The sequence below is a fragment of the Chanos chanos genome, chromosome 1 (assembly GCF_902362185.1).
Source record: "Chanos chanos chromosome 1, fChaCha1.1, whole genome shotgun sequence".
Classification (NCBI taxonomy): Eukaryota; Metazoa; Chordata; class Actinopteri; order Gonorynchiformes; family Chanidae; genus Chanos; species Chanos chanos.
The window spans coordinates 7,474,457-7,493,739 of NC_044495.1; the positions used below are offsets into that span (position 1 = coordinate 7,474,457).

Consider the following 19,283-nt stretch of genomic DNA (forward strand, 5'->3'; position numbering starts at 1 on the left):
AAAGTCTTTGAAATGGTTCTATATCGAACACAAAGCTATAACCATCGTTTATCAGATGACCAAGCAAAAATTGTTCAATATCAGCTCCCGTAAAATTCTGTTCAGTAGTGAGAAGGGTACCTGACCAGGTCCTTCAGAGTCTGGATTCACAGGGTATTAAGATACATTAGGGATGCTTAGTAACATGAAGGGGCAAATTCTCGGTCGTCCAGTGACTAAAGCCAATTATCAAGATCAAAACGGGACGCTTAAGCTCTCAAGAACACAGCTTACGTGAAACTACCTGCAAACGTCCCGAGTTTATACACAGATACCAGCTACCAACCCGAGACAATGTGTTTCAAAAGAGCTTTCATGGAATCATCTGTGTGTCTTGTTACCTAGACTACCAGGGCCACACTGACGCCGAATCAGATCACGCACCTACCATTAGGGAAAGCAGCCTGCTACAGACATAACGCACAATGGGCTGACTATGTTTTCAATATCAGTGCTTAGCTCATTCACGCTGTCTTTGCATATGCAGATTCCACTGCACATGGCTCTCACAGAACCAGTTCATGCACCAGCCATAAGAATAATCAGACAGCAGCATGAAAACACATCCAATGGTATCTTTCATGGCTCCTGCACCTAAGACGGAATATGTCTCATAAATCTCCATTTTTTAGCCTTCCCTGAGTTCATTACTTCACTGCATACACATATCATTCAGAATGAACGTGCTTTACGACTAGACGCAGAAAAAAAATACACAAGCTAACAAAAACAACAGAGACATGAACGCAGTGGAAGGTGGAAGTGACATTTTTCATCAGTCTACACATTAAGCAATTTCAAGTGTGTGGAAATTCAACCGTGTTTGATCCGGTGTACCAGCGCTAGCTGGTATAAATGCTAGCCGCTGGGCCCTAGCCTCCGGATGCTAACGTTATAAACACCTTGCATGCAGCTACCGTCTCCCAATCCTTCTAATTACTGGAGCACAGGTCCTGCAAGTCAAAGAGAACATCAAAAAGACTCTAACCTCTAAAGTCAATATGTACTTTTCTCCAACAGGGAAGGGAGCTGAACTTCAAAGCCTGTTTCTCTTAATCGTATGTATTTTATCAGCATTCATTATAATATTATCCAAATTAGGTTCACAAAGTAGCACGTTAACCTGTTGAGATTAAACCCTCTAAAAGCAAATGCGTACCTTGACCTTTTTAAAAGGACTTTAGCAGGGCATTGGTGGGTTCAGTCAGACAGGCAGGACCTGGCCTTTCTGCCCCAGTGGGGAGAGACAGGGAGAGAGAGAGAGAGGGGTTCATTTAAGAGATGCATTTTCATACGTCCTAAAAAATCAAAGCGGTACACAGTAAAATGCTACAGGCATCAGGTGAGGTGTTCTACAATATTGAAAAGAAAGGAAAAAAAAAATAAAAAAGTAAAACTCGGTTGTGAGGAGAGAAAAAAATAAGAGGAAGAAAAACTCAATAGGGTGTTGTTGCCATCTGACTATTTCATTTTGTCAACCTGACTGTAAAAAAAATGGTCTAATTCAAAAAAGACACTGAGTGTCGTAGTAAACACTCACTTTAATAAATGAGAGGGGTTTTTTTTTTGGATCAGAGAGGAATTTTAAAAAAAAGGATTGAACGTTTCTGTACAAACACCACCATCTTCTTCTATCTAATCATCTATCTCCAAGTCTCTAGAACATGCTCATCAATCATGGTGACTTGTACACTGTTGGGACAACAAGGTTGTGACACCACCTGGTAACAGTCCCCAGACTTGGCCCTGAGCCAGGTAATGCCCCTTTATTACCGCGGTACTGACACGCCGGATGTAAAAGACCAGCTCTGCTGGGTTACTGCCAACAAATTCAACACATTTTCTGAAAAAGAAAAAAAAAGGCTCTCCTGATTCAGACCATTATGGAAATGAATCCTGCTTATGAATTCATTTTTAACAGCGAATCGTGCAGCGTGTGTACCGTTACTACATGTAAAACTTAAAGGTTTTTTTTTTTTTTTTTTTTTTTAAGCATCTGCGTGTTGGATGTGGGTAAAGGCAGTTATATGGAGAAGATGCAGGAAGCAGCCATAATGATTAACTGTGTTAGCAGCTTGGGAACGGGGGGGGCTGGGCCCTGTGTGATCATTCTAACGCTGTCACTGCCCCTGAATGGAGAGCTGCAAAGCAAACACAGGTGGTTCAGAGCTGGGGCAAGCACTACAACAGGCCACTTCAAATGACCTAAGCACTGAAGCCTACTTGTCCCCCACCCCCTCCCCCCCCACCCCACTCCGGCCCAGCCTTTTACAGGGCACTAAAGTCACATACATCTTCCCCCCACTGCGTGCGCATGTACACACACACACACACACACACACACACACACACACAAAGCTCCGAAATCCACTCTGGCCACATTCTCAGAGCGGCTGCTGCACAGGTTCTATTGCAGGAACTAAAAAAAGATATTGACAAGGCTAACGGTGGGGGAATACCTTCAGGTTTTATGTAGGAGAGGAACTGTTAGATAGTTTCACCTAAATGCACTTTGGCATCCTCCCTGCCTTTAATGTAAAGATTGCTTAGTTCAGTCTTGTTCCACATTTTCTACTGTTAAAGAATTAAAAACAACAACAACAACAACAAAAAAAAACAGAAGAAAACTTTTCAGATCAGGAATGTAATTTCTGAGAGGAAGTCAAAACACACATGAGTAAATACTTATCTTGAATAAACAAAAAACAAAACAGCCATCCAAATTTGATAGAGAACTTAAAAATGAAAGATTTCTTTTTTTTGGGGGGGGGGGGGCACACACACTATCTTTTTCATTCATTTTTCAGCAGCTTTACTTTTGGCTGTCTTTAAAGTAAAATGTCAGTCGATAAGTGGGAGTCCTGTTCATTTTCAAATTGTTTTGTGGATATGTTCCCCGCACTGTTGACTAATTTAACGACAGCTGTTCCCATTTGATTTTAAATTAAAAACCGGGCTCTGTAATCCCATGAGTCAATCTATAATTAAGGGGATTTATAGAAAAACCAAGTGCTACATTAATAACAAAATTTAATATATTTTTTAATAAGCCATCAGTCGATCCGTCTTAGAGATAAAAAAAAAAAGGGGGAGAAATGCAGGAGGGCTTTGGAGAGCTGCGACTGAGCATACAGACTGGACTTCCTCTCAGATTAACAGCCCGTTTATTACAACATATTTACTCCTTTATTTTCCTTTAACAGTAATCGCGGCCATAGGAAGTAATCAGGGCTGAATTCTCGGGGAACGGTCTCGATCGTTGTTAACTTAAAACAAACATTCTCTAACCGGTTCATTGTACTGTTCTGAACAAAAAAAAAAAAAAAAGAAGATTTCGATTAATGAAACGCATCAGTGTGATTTCTGCCACTTTGATTCTCTCATCATTTGCAAAAGCATCATCGGGAAAATCCGACAGTAAATGTTTGCCAGGCATAAAACGCACCAGCAAAGAGATATTAATGTCAACCAACATTAAATACAACCCCCCCCCCCCCCCCCAAAAAAAAAAAAAAAACACATAGGAAGATTTTCCCACGGCAAAGATGTAGCTGCAGACCGAATTTCAGTGAACATCTATAAAAAAGGTTTGAAATATTTACCAGAGAACACTGCGAACTATTCAGAATTGTGTGGGTCTTCAGTCCTCTAAAGTATTTGCCAAACTGAGAAGATTCCTAGCTGTCCAGCACGTGCTTAGAAAAGCATAGCTTTGGGCAATAAAAATATTAACCACTTCATTTTACTAAAACGCTCATATATTACGCCCCTGGCCCGTGTATGTGTGGGTCTAAAACAAACTGGCATCATAGATTTAAAGCAGCAGAAAATTCAATGCGTTCACATCTTTTCGTTAACCGCTCCCTGGGCTTACTCGGGTCGGCGGGGCCCGGACGGGGACCCGTGACATGACCTCCCGCTCCTTTCTCCCGCTGGAGTGGCCTCTCGGAGGAGCTGTTTACCCAGCTCCATCTAAATGATCAGGTTTACAGCACTCTGCATTCAAACTGGAGGGCTCCGGGGCTCCATCTGATAAACGCTGCAAGTCAAACAGGCCCCTGTGTTTGCCCTGCACCTTGCTGCACGGCGCTGTAGCGTGGCATCGCGGGACCCGCCACCGTCACCGGCGTCGCACTAAACCCCGTCAAATATGTAGTCGACCAATGGCTTTATTGCCGCAAATCACGGGAAAACAAAGGCCGGAGCGTAGGCAAATAGGAGTTAATAAACCACAGGTTTGATCACGTGATGAGAGAGTTTGATTGAGGGGCCGGGGGGGTTTTGTGTGTGTGTGTGAATGAGATGACAGGGGTAGAGAGAGAGAGAGAGAGAGAGAGAGAGAGAGAGAGGACCATATTTAAAGACAGGGTTGTTGGCAAACAGCCCTACTGTGCCACAGCGACGTGGTACACAGGTGACGTACTCCATGCAAACCTAAGACGACAGGCTGGGGGCTCTATAGTCTTCATTTGCAGGGTGAAAGGGGATTTAATTTTTTTCTTGTACCTGATGAACGCGTTCCTGATTTTTTTGGGCAGTCAGGTGTCTGGGGCTGTTTGCTGAAGACTGGCTCTGCTCTCGCATGTGCAGGAGCTCCTGCTCCAGTCGCTTGCACTGTTGAATGACAGAAGAAAAGAGAGGGAGAGGGAGAGAGAAAGAGAGACAGAGAGAGGGAGAGAGAGAGACAGAGAAAGAGAGAGACAGCGAGAGAGAGAGAGGGAGAGAGAGACAGAGGGAGAGAGGGATAGAGAGCGAGAGCGAGAGAGAGAGAGAGAGAAAAAGACAGAGGGAGAGAGAGACAGAGGGAGAGAGAGACAGAGGGAGAGAGGGATAGAGAGAGACAGAGAGAGAGAGAGAGAGAGAGAGAGAGAGAGAGGGAGAGAGAGAGAGAGAGAGAGAGAGAGAGAGAGAGGGAGAAAGAGTAATTTTAAATACAGTAGCTGACAATTTGCTATGAAGATGACAGAAAAAGGAAATTCAATGCTGAAGTCTCTCTCTGCCTTGTCAGGGTTTTTCTGACTGCATTGCTCCATCGAGTCGAGTGTAAAAAAAAAAAAAAAGAAAAAAAAAGAAAAAAAGAAATCCACTCCTTGGGAGATTCTGGAAATAACTCTTTTAAAGGTTTGAAAGGCACTTGTCCAATAATAAAAAAAACAATGTCTGGTTCTTTTATTTCGATGTCAAACATATCTATTTCTCACATTATAAATATAAAAAAAACAGCACGCTATGACAGATTTTTGTTATTTCTTACACGGCTGACGGGAAAAAAAACAAAACAAAAAAAATTCCAGGAGTGTTTACCTTTCAGCTGGCCAGTATACTCTGGGAAAATGCTGTTCCATTCACCCATAAGAAACTTGTATCTATATCTGAAGTTTCATTTCATATGGTGTGTATTGTCTCTGGTGAGTTACAGTCTTCAGACTTAGTTATTATTACATTTACTGTGCGGTGCATGTGCACACAGAACTGATATTACACTCTCTGTCTGTGGGTACTCCACTGAGAAACACAACCGTTTGGGGTGAATTTCAAAATAAAACACAAATCACTTTGACTAGGAAATAGACTACAAACCAATGGCAATCTAAGCATGTACACAAAACACTGCACATTTCATAATTATAATAATAATAATAATAATAATAATAATAATGGTAATAATAGCAATATGATGATAACAATAATATGGCTCAAAGGCAGCAAGGTTTCCACAGCTGTGCAAAGCTTCTGTGACACACCTGTGATACATGTGCAATTAAAGGTCTCTATGCTTGCTATGCGGAATGGCTTTTGTCCATTTTAAATCTTTGTCCCATTTAAAAAAAAAATGTTGTTAGGCGTTCAAAAATTCGGTCTGAGCACACTCCAAAACAGCCTTGGTTTTGTAGGCCGTGGCCAGTCTGTGACTGCAACGCGAAAGCTTTCATAAACTTGCATTGCAGCTACTGCTTCTGCTGTTCGTCATCACTGCAGCGGGTAAAAAAAAAAAAAAAAAGACAGTCTTACGCTCCAGCGTTCTCCTGTCTCTCCCCTCCCCTCTCAGTCTGCACATAGGGTTAGAAAACTACACTGAGAGATGGGCTGAGAGACAGACAGACGCACTACAAACACTGAGCGGTCAGGCCGCTGTGACAGACTCTGGGGTTGAGTATTATTGTAAGTTCGGGTTGTTTTATACCACTCCATATGTGTTCTTCCCCCATGCGCACATTCCGAGACTGAGGGACACTCACCAGGAATGTAAACCAGCCCCAGCCTCCCTGACAAGTCCCAATGTTTCACCGTCCAGCTGCCTCAAAGCGCCGTGCCCGCTCAAACACGGCCTTCGGGCCCAAACCCCGCTCCCGTCCTTTTCCTCTGCAGACTAAAATAATACTGTCGGCGTCCAGACAAAACACTGAGCTCCTCTTTAGTGTCAGTGTGACTTATGGCTTTCAGGCAACAGATGTTATGGAGAAAATGTATTTAAATCTGAACACGCCATGTTTTTTTTTTTTCTTTCTTTTTTTTTCCTGCTTCAACGTTGGCCAATCCCGCTGTCAACGCCAAAAATAGCCTCCGTCAGAGGGAAATGGGGCGTAAATACAGACACATTAACCTACTTTAGCTCCCTAATCCTAATTTACAAATCACAGTCTCAATCGGATCCAACATCTGCATTAATTGGTCAACAGGGATGGAAGAGATACGAATCACATCGATCACGCAACAGCCTTCGCTGCGAGAAAAACCCCCGAATGGCGGAATCTCGACGACAATCGGCCGTAATTCATCTAGAGAGGGGACTTTCTTTTCTCTCTCCAGTTTAACATCGCCACTCCATCAAGATCAGGAGAAATTCAATAAGCGCGTTGGGTGTGAGCGGGGGAACATAACGAAGCACTTTTTATTCTCTGCATTCACTGGAAGAAGAGGAAGGAAGTGAGACAAAAAAAAAAAAAAAAGATTTATTTCTCCCGACGGTTATCCGGCTTTTCATATTCCGGCAGACTCGGAAGGCTGCAGCAGCAGCGGCAGCCCTCCGCCTGCAACGGAGGGCTTAATCCCTCCGAGATGAAGAGAGGGATAGGAGGAACAGTAGGGGAGGAAGAAATCCTCAAGGATAGAAGTGTGGACGGATCCCTGCCTCCGAAGGGATTAGACCCGCGTTTGCAACATACTTCTGAAATTGCCCCATAGATGATTTTTTTTTTTTCTTTTACCCTCGGTAAAAAGTAAGGGCAGCAGTTTTGTGGGGATCTCGCTGGGAGACCCCGGGATTGGAGCGATATTGTGCTGGGGCCTAGGTGAAGTTAGCCCGGTCACACCCGCTCGGCCCTGCGTTCATATCGCTGACATTGACACCGGTTTCTTCGACTCGCGGCCTCTTATTTGACATAGACACTGGCCCATAAAACAGCTTTTTCCGGTAAGGGCTCAGGTCATGTCGCTGGAGAATCGGACTGGACCATCAGACGTCACGTCCTACAGTATGCTGACACAGTGCAAAACGACAGGAGTTTACCCGGATTTTAAACATATAGCATTTCACGGTTGTCTTCAACGTGAATACATCAGTTTCAAAGAAGCTGAAAGGTACTTTGGGCGATTTATTTAAAGAAAGGGCCAAGTCTGAGGTAGATACCCTCACTCATGCCAATGAATGGCTGTGAAGGAAGATAGAACTGGCCTGAACACCCAAAGACGAGTTTAAACTGCTCAGGAGCTGGGAAAGTGTGAAAAATCAACAGTTCTCCTGTCTTCAACCATTCAAAAGAAACTCCACAAGACGACACAGAGCACAAGCTAGCGTCACTGAGCGTCTGCGCGCAAAGGTGGCTAACAGACTTCTATAGTCGTCTGTATGTGTCTGTACCCACAGAGAACCGGGTAAGTCTGGGTAAGAAGGGGAAGAAAAAAAAAAAAGAAAGGAAGACATATCAGACTGTCTTTTTCTTTTCAGCGGAGGTGCAGCATTGGCACAGCAAGCGTTCCATGTCCCAGCATTTGTTCAGCATACACATGGGCTGTCGTGTAGCCTTTCTTCTCCACATGTCTTGCGCTTGCCTTTTCATTCCTGTTGGGGCCCTGACCGGAAAGGATCCAGGCTGCTCACCCATGGGGAAGGGGAAGAACAGAGAGAGAGAGAGGGAGAGAGAGAGAGAGAGAGAGAGAGAGAGAAGCTCCCAATCATAAATATTCCTACAAATCCAGCCAGAGAAACATCAGATTCGAGGGGAAAAAACTATTTAAACCTTGGTCTGCGACCACCTGCGTAGACAGAATTTCCTACCGCGCATTTACGATTCCCTTACGTCAAGACAGATCACAGAAGACGTTTGAAACGCGTTCTTTAAAGAACCACATACGATCACTTCTTAAGACTTATGATTTATGGGAGAAAACCTAAACGTTTCTGATCTGACCGAGTGTGGTCATGATGATGATGGTAATCTTGCGCAGAGTAATTCTGTCACAGGAGATCAGGATCCCTCTGAACCCTCTGCAGTAAGAAGTAGTAACAGCTCCAACAAAAAATAAAAACTCAAAAAAAAAAAAAAAAAAAAAGTTTCCCAGAGGTAAACAAATGATCCAGTCTCCAGTTGGTGTTTCTGCGGCCAAAATACAGTGATAATTGTTACCGAGTCAAAGTTTGCTTGATGAAGCGGGAAAAAAATCATCTAGATGAAATGCAATGAATAAATCGAATTTCCGGCCCAGACTAGACGTTGTTCTAGCCTGATTTCAATCAATCAAGCAGCAACATATGTGAATCCATACATGAAATGATTTATAAAAGTGATTTGTTTGATTTACCAGCGAGGTTATGCCACAGGTCTGCAGCCGAGGAAAGAAAAAGACCCCGGATGCTAGACGGGATTAAACAGATTCCTCACTCGGGAAGTCAAGTCATAAAATGAAAACTATGGTTATGTGGTGTGGGCAGCATTTACCAACAGAAAAACTCTGCGCAAATACGCGTCCTGGCCTACTCTTGAACTCTTTGATGAAGCACAATATCTGGATGTCAATATTTGGCTACCTGCTTGTTTGTTTTCATTTGATTGAAATATGTGTGTTAAGAATGGTATATCAAATATTTGAGGTTATACAGCCTTATTTGTCAGAACATGGGAATTAGGTAGTTGGTCTGTTTATTCTTAACTCATCGCTGGATCAGTGAATAAACATGGATGCATGTGGCCCTAATAGGCTGATAATCAAAGTCGTCTTGCAGGGGGTTAAAATGGAGGAAAAGGAGTGAGGCAGTCAATATTTAGAGAGTTGTATTTCATTTCCTTTTTTTTTTTTTCTTCTTTTTTTTTTTTTATGGTGTAAAGGTTGCCGGCTTGGTACACAACAGAAGTGTGTAATGTGTTTACAGCTGAATGGAATGAGGATTGACCCTGTGCAGTTGAGTGTGTGATGTCGTTGTGAAGAGAGGCTGGTGAAGAGTGAGGGTGTGTGTGTGTGTGTGTGTGTGTGTGAGTGTGGGAATCCTACCCTGGCTAAAGCAGTGTCTCTCTCTTCGATCACGGCTCTCATCTCCTCCGAGGTGATCCTGGAGCGACGCTCCCTGGCCCTCTGCACGCGCTCCACGATTGCAGCTCCACTGCGCTCGATACCCAGGGCAGAGTCAGCGCTGTTCACTCTGTCCAGCAACTCCTCCAGGTCCTGACCAATACAACACAGACACAACACACACACACACGGCACATACACATGGCACATACACAATACGCACACAAACACATAACACATACACAATACACACAACACATACACAATACACACAACACATACACAACACACACAACACATACACAACACACACACACGCACACACACACTGTGTATTAGCAGCCAAAAATAGGCACAAGAGAAAAATAAAAAGACACACATATGGGGTCCTTTCAACCCACCAAACCCATACAATTTGTAATTGTAACTCAGAGTAGGTGCTGAATTTCTCTCTCGGTAATCTGATCACTGATGTTATCAAAGTGAATGAAACATCATTGGACGATTTTATCAAACTTATCAAAGGAAACCTCAAGACTGTTTAAGAAAACTATCTTCAGTTGCTCTTTAGGAGAACAATGATGTGATGAATTCAGGAATTCTAAACGGTATCCTACATTTTCTCTGACATCATCACCCTTTCAAAAAGAACAACAATTCCAATTTAATATCAGATATATGAGATGACATCTACAACCTTTGTTTCCTGAAACCGATTTTTCATTTAGGACAGTCTGGCAGAATGGGAAAGAAAAAAAAACAATTTGTGCGAGCACATAAATTCTCCAAAGGGGAGGGCTTACCGCATCACTCTCCTCAGGGTTAATATTCTCCAGCCTGGGTGGAGGGAGGGAGACAGGGAGGAAGAGGCAGAGAGAGAGAGAGAGAGATAGAGAGAGAGAGAGAGAAAGTGAGATGAAATGTGGTACGCTTCCATCAGTTTCCATTCCTTTTACCTGGCAAAATGAGATCGCTTTCCGAATCCAGTCACTGTCTTTGCCTTTTTTTTTTTTGGCGTGAATGGCAAGACACTCTCGACATAATAAAAAAAAAAAAAAAAAGGCCGCTCGTCCCAAACCATTATTCCACAGTAATGCCCGTCATGACCGCCACTGACTCCTCAACTGTTAAGTTATTAATGTTTACTACTCCATATGACTACTGGGATCATTTTTTCATATGTGCGGAGATGAGAGGGGAGGGATTAAGGCCGAGTCATTTATACCCACCCAGCCCTAAGCATCTTTACGCAGACAAAGACAACAGTAATTACACAGCTAAAGTGCCAAGAGATTTGTTGGGGAAGTCAAAGTTATTCAATATTCATCATTTCACGCCCCCCCCCCCCCCCCCCCATCTCACTGCAGTACATGTTTATGACATGTTTATTTTACACTAGTGTCCATGGTTATAGATTGGGAAAGAACAGCGTCACTGTTCAAAGTCTCCATCTATTCTACACATTCACATGAAATTCATCCTGCTCTATAGCATTGCAAACACATGCAAGGTTAGAAAAATGAATAAGTAAGCAAGTGAGTGAGTAAGTAAACAAATAAATAAATAAACAAACAAACAATCTCTTCATACATCAGAACCTAATGGACGAATAAACAACGCATCGAACTGAACGCAGGTGGGAAAAAAAAAAAAACGATAAACGACCGTATTTCCTCTGGACCTGCATCATCACGTCCAGCCTGTGGTTCTCATCCTCAAATAAGAATCGGACTCCTCCACTCCTCACAGGAAAAAAAAAAAAAAAAGACAACAACAACTCCTTGTGATCTCATTTACAAAGGCATTACAAAGGATCAGCTCCCATTATAAAAGTACATACTCATTCACACTGGGCCAAGCAGTGACCTTCTCGGGGAAAAAAAAAAAAAGATGGGGTTTGGAACATGGCTCTCCATATTCCACGGAAGATAATGCCTTTCTCCTTGGCTATCAATTACCATTTTTATTTAACGGGGACTCCAGTAGGCAGTGAAAAACAGAGGGATGAGAGAGAGGGATGTGTTTCTATAATTAGATTTTTGAGGGGGGAAAAAAAATATTAAAAAAAAAATCTGGCCTTCAATCAACGAAAGGCGAAAAGTGGTTTTCATTGCCTCCCCTGTAATTTCAGTGCGCTGGAATGACTTATGAATGATTTATTAACGAATAACGATTGTGTATAGTCAGAAAAATTCATCACAGACATGTACTTGTCAACAGGATATAGGGACATGTAAATAAAATCTTATTTTAACCCATAAACAACATTTAGAAATGATTATTTATTTATCTATTTATTTTTACCTTTTTTTTTTTTTTTTTTACCTTTTTTTGGCCTTTTCAAGTGAAATGATATATTATTCCCCTAAGTAGGGGTTAATTACTTCCATAGTAACCTGGCCAATATTGTCTGCCATGTTCTCCTGGAGGAGGACAATACAGCATTCATTTTAAAAGGGCTCACACTCAGATACAGACATACACACACACACACGCACCCCCACACACAACCACCATTGCCACCACCACCATCAACAAACAAAACAAACAATGAGGGGAAAAAAAAAAAGTCAGATTAATTAGGGCTATTCAGTCAAGCTGGTAAATATCTGGATGGCTGAAGGACTTGATTGATTTCCTATACAGTGCAACTTTTGATTGACAACCCAGTACTAAGGCGAGGGGTACTCTCATGAAATGTCACACCCTTCCGATATATTTCCAAACCAGTCGATATTGGATTTTCTCTTCACACCTTTCTTCCATCCACTCACCTTGTCCAGCAGCCTGAGGGAACAAAGCAGTCTACCCTACCGCAGCTAAGTAAACGAGTGTGCCTCACGCAGTCAGCAAATCCATATTACCGCCACGAAAGCTTTGACAAAACAAAAAAAAAAAAAAAAGATGAAAAAAAAAAGGGGAAAATTGGAGCGTCAAAGCCGTGTGTAGATTGAAGGTGTAGAAGCTGGGAAAATGGCATCCCTCTGAATCCTCTCCATCAGTTTGGCTTGACACTCTTAGCTGGTAAGCAGCAAAGACAATGAGGAGAAAATTCGTTCTCCTACACCCGAGAGTTTGGTCGAGTTCAATCTTGAGGAAGAACTCAAATCCAGTTAATTAAGTGTAAATAAGCAATACGTTTTTTTTTTTGTTTTGTTTTGTTTTTTTTGAATCACAACCACGATTCAAGAGCCGAATTTCAATTAACTTTTTGAACGGGGGCTGAGAAAAAAAAACCCCGAGAAGGCCCTGAGCTGTGTGGGTTCTGACATGGAGTGGCGTGTGTGACGTACTCTTGCGCTGCCTCCTGGAGTTTCTTGGCCCTTAGCAAGGCCTCGTCTCTCTCCTCGTTGGCCAGCCTCAGTCTAGCCATCACTGCCTGATCCCTCTCCCTCTGAGCCTTATAGATCTCCTCCACCAACGCTGAGACAGAGAGAGAGAGAGAGAGAATGACAGAGAGAGAAAAAGGGTAAAAAAAGAAAGCGAGAGAGAGAGAGAGAGAGAGAGAGAGAGAGAGAGAGAGAGAGAAAGAGAGAGATGGTTATTACTCGCAGCTGCACAATAACAGAACTAAGCTCCTAAGGAAACAGGTTATTGCTGCTGAAACACTGTGGAATAGGTATTAACTCTAAGTGAGCCTCATTTTGAGATGACAGCCTCCTCAGACGCAGGACATGTGAACTGTGCCCAGAGCAATAAAGAGTCAGCAATGACCCCGGCTCTGACTGACATTCTCTATGAATGCTTTAAGGTCAGCAGGTTGACCAACACTCCCATTCTGCTCACTTAGGGAAAAAAAAAAAAAATTTGGTTTACTAATTATATTGAGACGAGTCAAAAACTCCCAGTGGTACAAATGGCTTCCTCCTTCCATCTCAAAGTCTCTTTAGCAATAAACGAGAAGTAAAAGATGGACAAAAAGATGGACAAATACATGAAATGACGTGAAAGCAAAGAATTCTAAAGATAAGAAAACTGTTGGGTTGATTAAGATGTATGTAAATTCAAGTAAAAAAGAGACCACCCCAGCTGTATATATTTGCAAAATGTATCCAAATTTGTTTCCTTTTTTAAAAAATTAATTGGTAGTTTTTAGTGCCCTTATTTCAACTTTGTCTGTAAAAGACAGCAGGTCATTTAAGACCTGCTAAATTGGATCAGAGTCAATATTCAGAGGTAGAGCTGCAGGCTGAAGGAGGGGGGGGGGGCAACCCTTTCATCAAATGATATGCAATCAGATGAATTCTCATTTAAATTCCCCATCCATTGTGCTTCTGACCTCACTGTCCCGGACACTAAATTGCCAACGGTGGCAAGATGGACGTCTAAAATCCACAAGATTTTGGGATTATGAAACTGTCTCCGGCTTCCCCGGGTTAATCCCGCCCCGATACGGGCGTAGCAATCCATCAACAGTTAACACCATCTCCCCCTCCACACAGATGACTTCATGATAAACACGTAAGATCGCTCTAAGCCAATACAAAGTTCACTAAGAAAATCAATATTGCATTTTAGCTGAAATTTGCTCATTAAACAGCACCTCTCTGAACCATGCAAATCACATTAAAATGAGGAGGGCAAATACATGCATGTTCATTTTATTAAATGTACAATTGGCTGACTAATTGCGCTCTATATATGTCATGTATTCTCTTTTAATTAGTCAGGTTGGAAAGAGGGCTTTTGCCAATTATATATGTATACAAAAAAAAAAATCCGTCACAAATTTAAACATTTGCTCAACAAAGGTGAGAAGCCTAATTCCATTTACTAAATAATTAGCTACAACACTTTTCTTTACGAATACTAACGGTGTATGTAAAACAAGTGAATAATTGTTTACGACTGTGCAAACCTGGGTCCTCGGGTATCTTTTCCGATATGTTCGTTAAACATGTGAATTGACTCTGTCCTGTGTGTCTTTACTGCAAGTGAATGTAAAGAGTGAAGAGAACAACTCCGAACATCTTCAGTCTCATCTCCCCAGTGGTTGGCAGCTAGGATGAGATTATGAAGACAATCTATCTCTTACGCACACTCTCTCTCTCTCTCTCTCTCTCTCTCTCTCTCTCACCTGCGGCTCTTTCGCAGGTGCGGGCTTCCAGTTCTGTCTCCTGAAGCTGGTTATCCATCAGCTTACTCTCCAGTTCCTTCTCCTTCAGCGCTAGCTTGTCCCACAGCTACACACACACACACACACACACACACACACACACACACACACACACACAGACACAAGCATCAGAGGGCCAGCTTAGCTCAACATCACTCCACCAATCAAACCGACCTCCTCAGAAATCAGGAGCACTAAGGAACGGATTAGACATTCACGAGTTCAGTGTCTGATTCTTGGCGATAGCGAACGCTAACCGCAGGTTAACATTACTGTTTGGGTGTCTATTCTGGTCAGCGTCTGTTCTGGGAAAGCTTCCTTTAAAACAAAGGGAATATTATATGTCTGTTCGATCAGCTCACACTTGCACTTGTAACTGTAACACAGGCCTCTACATCACATTATTTCGGAGCTCCAATAAAATACAGTTACCGCGGCGGCTTGGCCGTAAATCTGGACGGGGGCCGATACTTTACAAGCGTTAAGTGATAGATTTAACCTCAGATCTTAAATATTTTGCAGCGAGTTTGTTTTCTCCTCCCGTCCTTTTTAAAACAGGCTTTAGTCAGAGAGCTCAAACGGAGCTCTCACGGCCCTGCCAGCAAAAACAGCCTCTCGGGACATGTTCCTGTCTCCCTGTCAGGAGTCACAGCTACTTGCAAACCCGGGGCATCAATTACGTCTGTTTCACTGGGCCCCTCTCTCTCTTTCTCTCTCTCTCTCTCTCTCTCTGTCTCTCTCTCTCACTGGGAGGCTGAGGAGGAGGAACTCTTCCAGATGAGTCTCTGTGCACAGAGACTCACTGACAACAGCCCTGACTAAGAAAAGAAAAAAACAAAACAAAACAAAACAAAACAAAACAAAAAAAACCCCTCCGAAACAAAACCACACATCCATATTCAGCTTTTCATGCAAGCTCATAATACAGTCTCTGTCTGGGCCCTGAACTGAGGGTTTGGAAGCTCTGTGGAGTGGACAGTGATTCCAGTGTTCTGTCAGAGTGTGAAGAGACCAGAGCAAAGCCACAGACGAAGGCAAAGACCATACGAATGGCAAACTGCTGGTGGAGAGGGGGAAAGAAAACAAAAAAAAAAAAAAGGGAAACGCTGATAGTCATACTTTCAGTTACTTTGAATTAAGGACAATTAAATAGTTCTTACAGACAAAAAAAACCAAACAAAAACAAAAACAAAAACCCCATTAGGCTTAATTAACTGAGGAACACTGATGCTGCAGCACCGAAGTAGATCGACCTGTTCACTGTGTAGAATAATCACCAATCTATATTAAAATGTTACCGTCCTCTGATTTGCTGAGTGAGAGATTGAGAAAGAGGGATCGATCCAGAGCGTCTCCACACGTTTATTTACCTTCTTGTTGAGATCTCGGAGGGAGTCCAGCTCCTTCAGGAGAAAGGCTATGTTCTTCTCTTTGTCCAAGGCTGCAATTTGTTTCTTGTTAGAATCACTCAAGCTGCCAACTTGGGCATTGCTTTGGTCTTCGTGCACGCTCCTTATGATTAAAGCAAAAAAAAAAAAAAGAAAAGAAAAAAAAAAAACCTCATTAGACAAAGGCGAGATATTAATAAACTCCAGATTGGGCAACACAAATGAATCACTGTGGAGTCCTGACGTGCAATTATCAAATACACAAGGGATGCAATTCTACATTTTCAAGAATATTACTGTGTCTTATTTACTTTGTAATATTAGGCAAATCATACAGTTGACCTTTAAGGTAATATTAAGGTATTACTGCAGTGTATTGGCAGGTAAATGACTTTCCTCTTGTAGCCAGGAATTTGATTCAGTTTCTTATTAAAGAGAAGCTGTGAATGCAATGCCTCATATATTTATCGGGCAGGTTTTTGAAGCGACTGACGCTGTGATCTAATTTTAACTTGGTACCAATGGTCAAAAAAAAAAAAAAAACTACGGAGCCACTACGGAGGGAGTTAGAGGGATCAGAGATAGTTTACAATCTCCCTGGAATTCCCCCCTGTTTCATTGTAAAACAATGCAAAAGGAAAGGATCATTCAGACTGAAGTAAAGAGCCAAGCTGCTCAGTCACGGTCCCAGTGCTCTCTCTGTGGTTTTACCAAGCACGGCTCTCCAGCTTTGAGGTTGGGCACTGAAAACTTGTGCAGAAAAAAAGGATGCTGATAACTGGACTGGACTGGAGCAAATGTGTTTTTGTTTTATGTTTAGAAATCAAGAAGTCAGCGGCTGGTCTGAGTCATACATGATGGCCTCACACACACACACACCAACACCAACACACACACACACACAAACACACACTCTCTCTCTCACACACACACAAATATCCACAGTCTCCTTTTGATGAGGCCTGTTTGTTCATGCTGACCTAGGTGTACTGGTTTCCAGTGCGTTGAGGGACGGCCTGTGAACTGGACTGTCCAGCTCCTGCCCAGATTGACTCTGGCTGAGTGTGTCTGTCTGACAGGAGTTTATGGGAGAGACTCTCTCTTCCTCCATGGTTTTTACCGGGACAGGGGTCCGGTCAGGTGGGGGCGGGGGTGGTCCAGGAACTGGTGAAGACAGAACCAAGTGAGACCACAATTAGACAAATAGAAATGATACATGTCAAATACATATTCAAAAAACATATTCATTTTCACTTAAAACATCCTTAAAAGATGTTTTTGCACGGTCAGTAAATGAGGTAGAATATGCTTTATAACTTATAATTTTCTGAAAAAAAAAAGGGGGCATAATAGCTACTCTCTATTCGTTATACTCTATTGAATTTTTTTGTTGCTATTTTGTGTCAGCTTTTGTGAAGGAAGTCTTGGCTGGCCATCTTTCATGAGAGTCTGTGTTGAGCCAGGCGGAGTGACTGCTGGGTTCCTCTGTCAATGTTTCTGTAGCGTTTGGAGCCAGAGCCGGAGAGCAGGAGACAAACACTGAGCCCTGCCGCTCTGGCAGCCTTTCTGACAACTCTTTGGGAAATCTGGAGCCCTGCCTCACTGCCTCTTCACCAACACACATCTCATCAAGGCTCTCTCTCAATCTCTCTGTCTCGCGCGCGCACACACACACACGCACACACACGCACACACACACGCACACACACGCACACACACACGCACACATACACGCACACTCACGCACACAATCAAGACATCACAGTCACAGCTCAATGATCAACATATCAAAGTCAGTTTGAAATCGAAATCAATCAAAAAGAAAAGAAAAAAAACCCCCATAAAAACACGATGACGTGATCTTGAAAACATCAAACACACACTCACACACACGATTCTTTTATATGATTCCGTTAAAGACAGATTCATTATTTAAATCAATTAAATGGCAAATGTCCCAGCGATCCACTCAAAATATAAATAAAAATGGAACTTGTTTAGTGGGTCAGTGAAGATGGATTTGGAGGTGGGGGGGGGGGGGGTAGGGGGGCCGGGGACCTCAAGGGTTTCGACCACTCGCTTAAGATCTGGAGTCATCTCATTAAAACTGTCTGAAGGTTAAGTGCCCCTGACAACGTACTGTTCAACTGGTCACTTCAGCTCGAGTGCTGCATAAGAAATCAGCCCCTCTTTTTCCTACCATTATAAAATATACATTAAGGAAAACGCTAGATTAATCACTTCGACATCAATGCAATTCAAATCGAGTCAAAATCAAACATCAGCCAGTTAAAGAGCGTCACCGCTTCAAAAGCTGTCTCTTTTTCTGTCTCTCCCCCCAAAAGACAGAGAGAGAGAGAAAGAGAGAGATGGGGGGGGGGTTTTCTGCGTTAATAAATGCGACGTGAAGCAGAAGTCGCAGGCCTTGCAGTCACTATGTCCAAAAGCTCCAGCTTAGCAGTGACAATTATTTTGCGAAAGGTCAGGTTTTGAAGTCGAGATCAGGGAGGTCTGCTCTCGTAGCTTTGTTGCTAGGGCTCTGGTCTCTGGATTGTTGGAGACAGTTATTAGTATTCCCTGTCAGACTCACCAGTGCAAACATCAAATTCAACCATGAATAATAACACCAAACATGCTTATATAACCCCTTTTGTTGCACTGCAAATATGCGACTTTTTGGATACATTGTTCCTTAACCTGGGTCACTTCTTTAATTGTTTTTTTTTTTCTTTCTTTCTTTCTCTCTCTCTCCCACTCTCTCCTCTGGTCGCTTCTCACAAAGGTAACTGCCCCCAAGTATGGGTCTGTGTTCAGAGTGTCATTTCCCTCACAAATGCGAGGGTCGGCGTTTAATCGAACTGTGGAAGGGCCCATTTCCTATGGGAACAGACGAGAGAGAGAGAGAGAGAGACCAAGAGAACGAGAGAAGAGAGAGAGGGAGAGATTCTCTTTTCAAGTCTCAACAAAATCAACTCTGAGAGCAGGGAGGTGGCGGTGAGGTGGCGGTGAGTGACGCGTCGTTTTATGTGGTAAATAGCCCAGGAAGACACACGCAAAGCAGGGACTGCTCATCTGAATACTGAGACATAAAAGCCGGAGACCAGACCGCCTCTTCATCCAACGCCACACCATTAATAACCGCACAGGAGCCATAGCAAAACTCGTTTGGCTTAAGCGGTTTTTTAGCGACGGTCCAAACGTATATTTGAGCAGGGTGGAAAAATAAATGCACG

At 42.8% G+C, this 19,283-nt stretch overlaps 1 protein-coding gene across 1 annotated transcript in view; it reads right to left on the bottom strand.

Moving 5' to 3' along the window:
- mipol1 (mirror-image polydactyly 1) overlaps positions 1-19,283 on the bottom strand; it is a 52,677-nt gene that overhangs the window by 18,022 nt on the left and 15,372 nt on the right. The window contains 7 exon segments of the mRNA XM_030787743.1: positions 4,546-4,653; positions 9,529-9,699; positions 10,350-10,383; positions 12,840-12,969; positions 14,624-14,729; positions 16,033-16,174; positions 17,031-17,214. Coding sequence (XP_030643603.1) covers positions 4,546-4,653; positions 9,529-9,699; positions 10,350-10,383; positions 12,840-12,969; positions 14,624-14,729; positions 16,033-16,174; positions 17,031-17,214 — 875 coding nt within the window.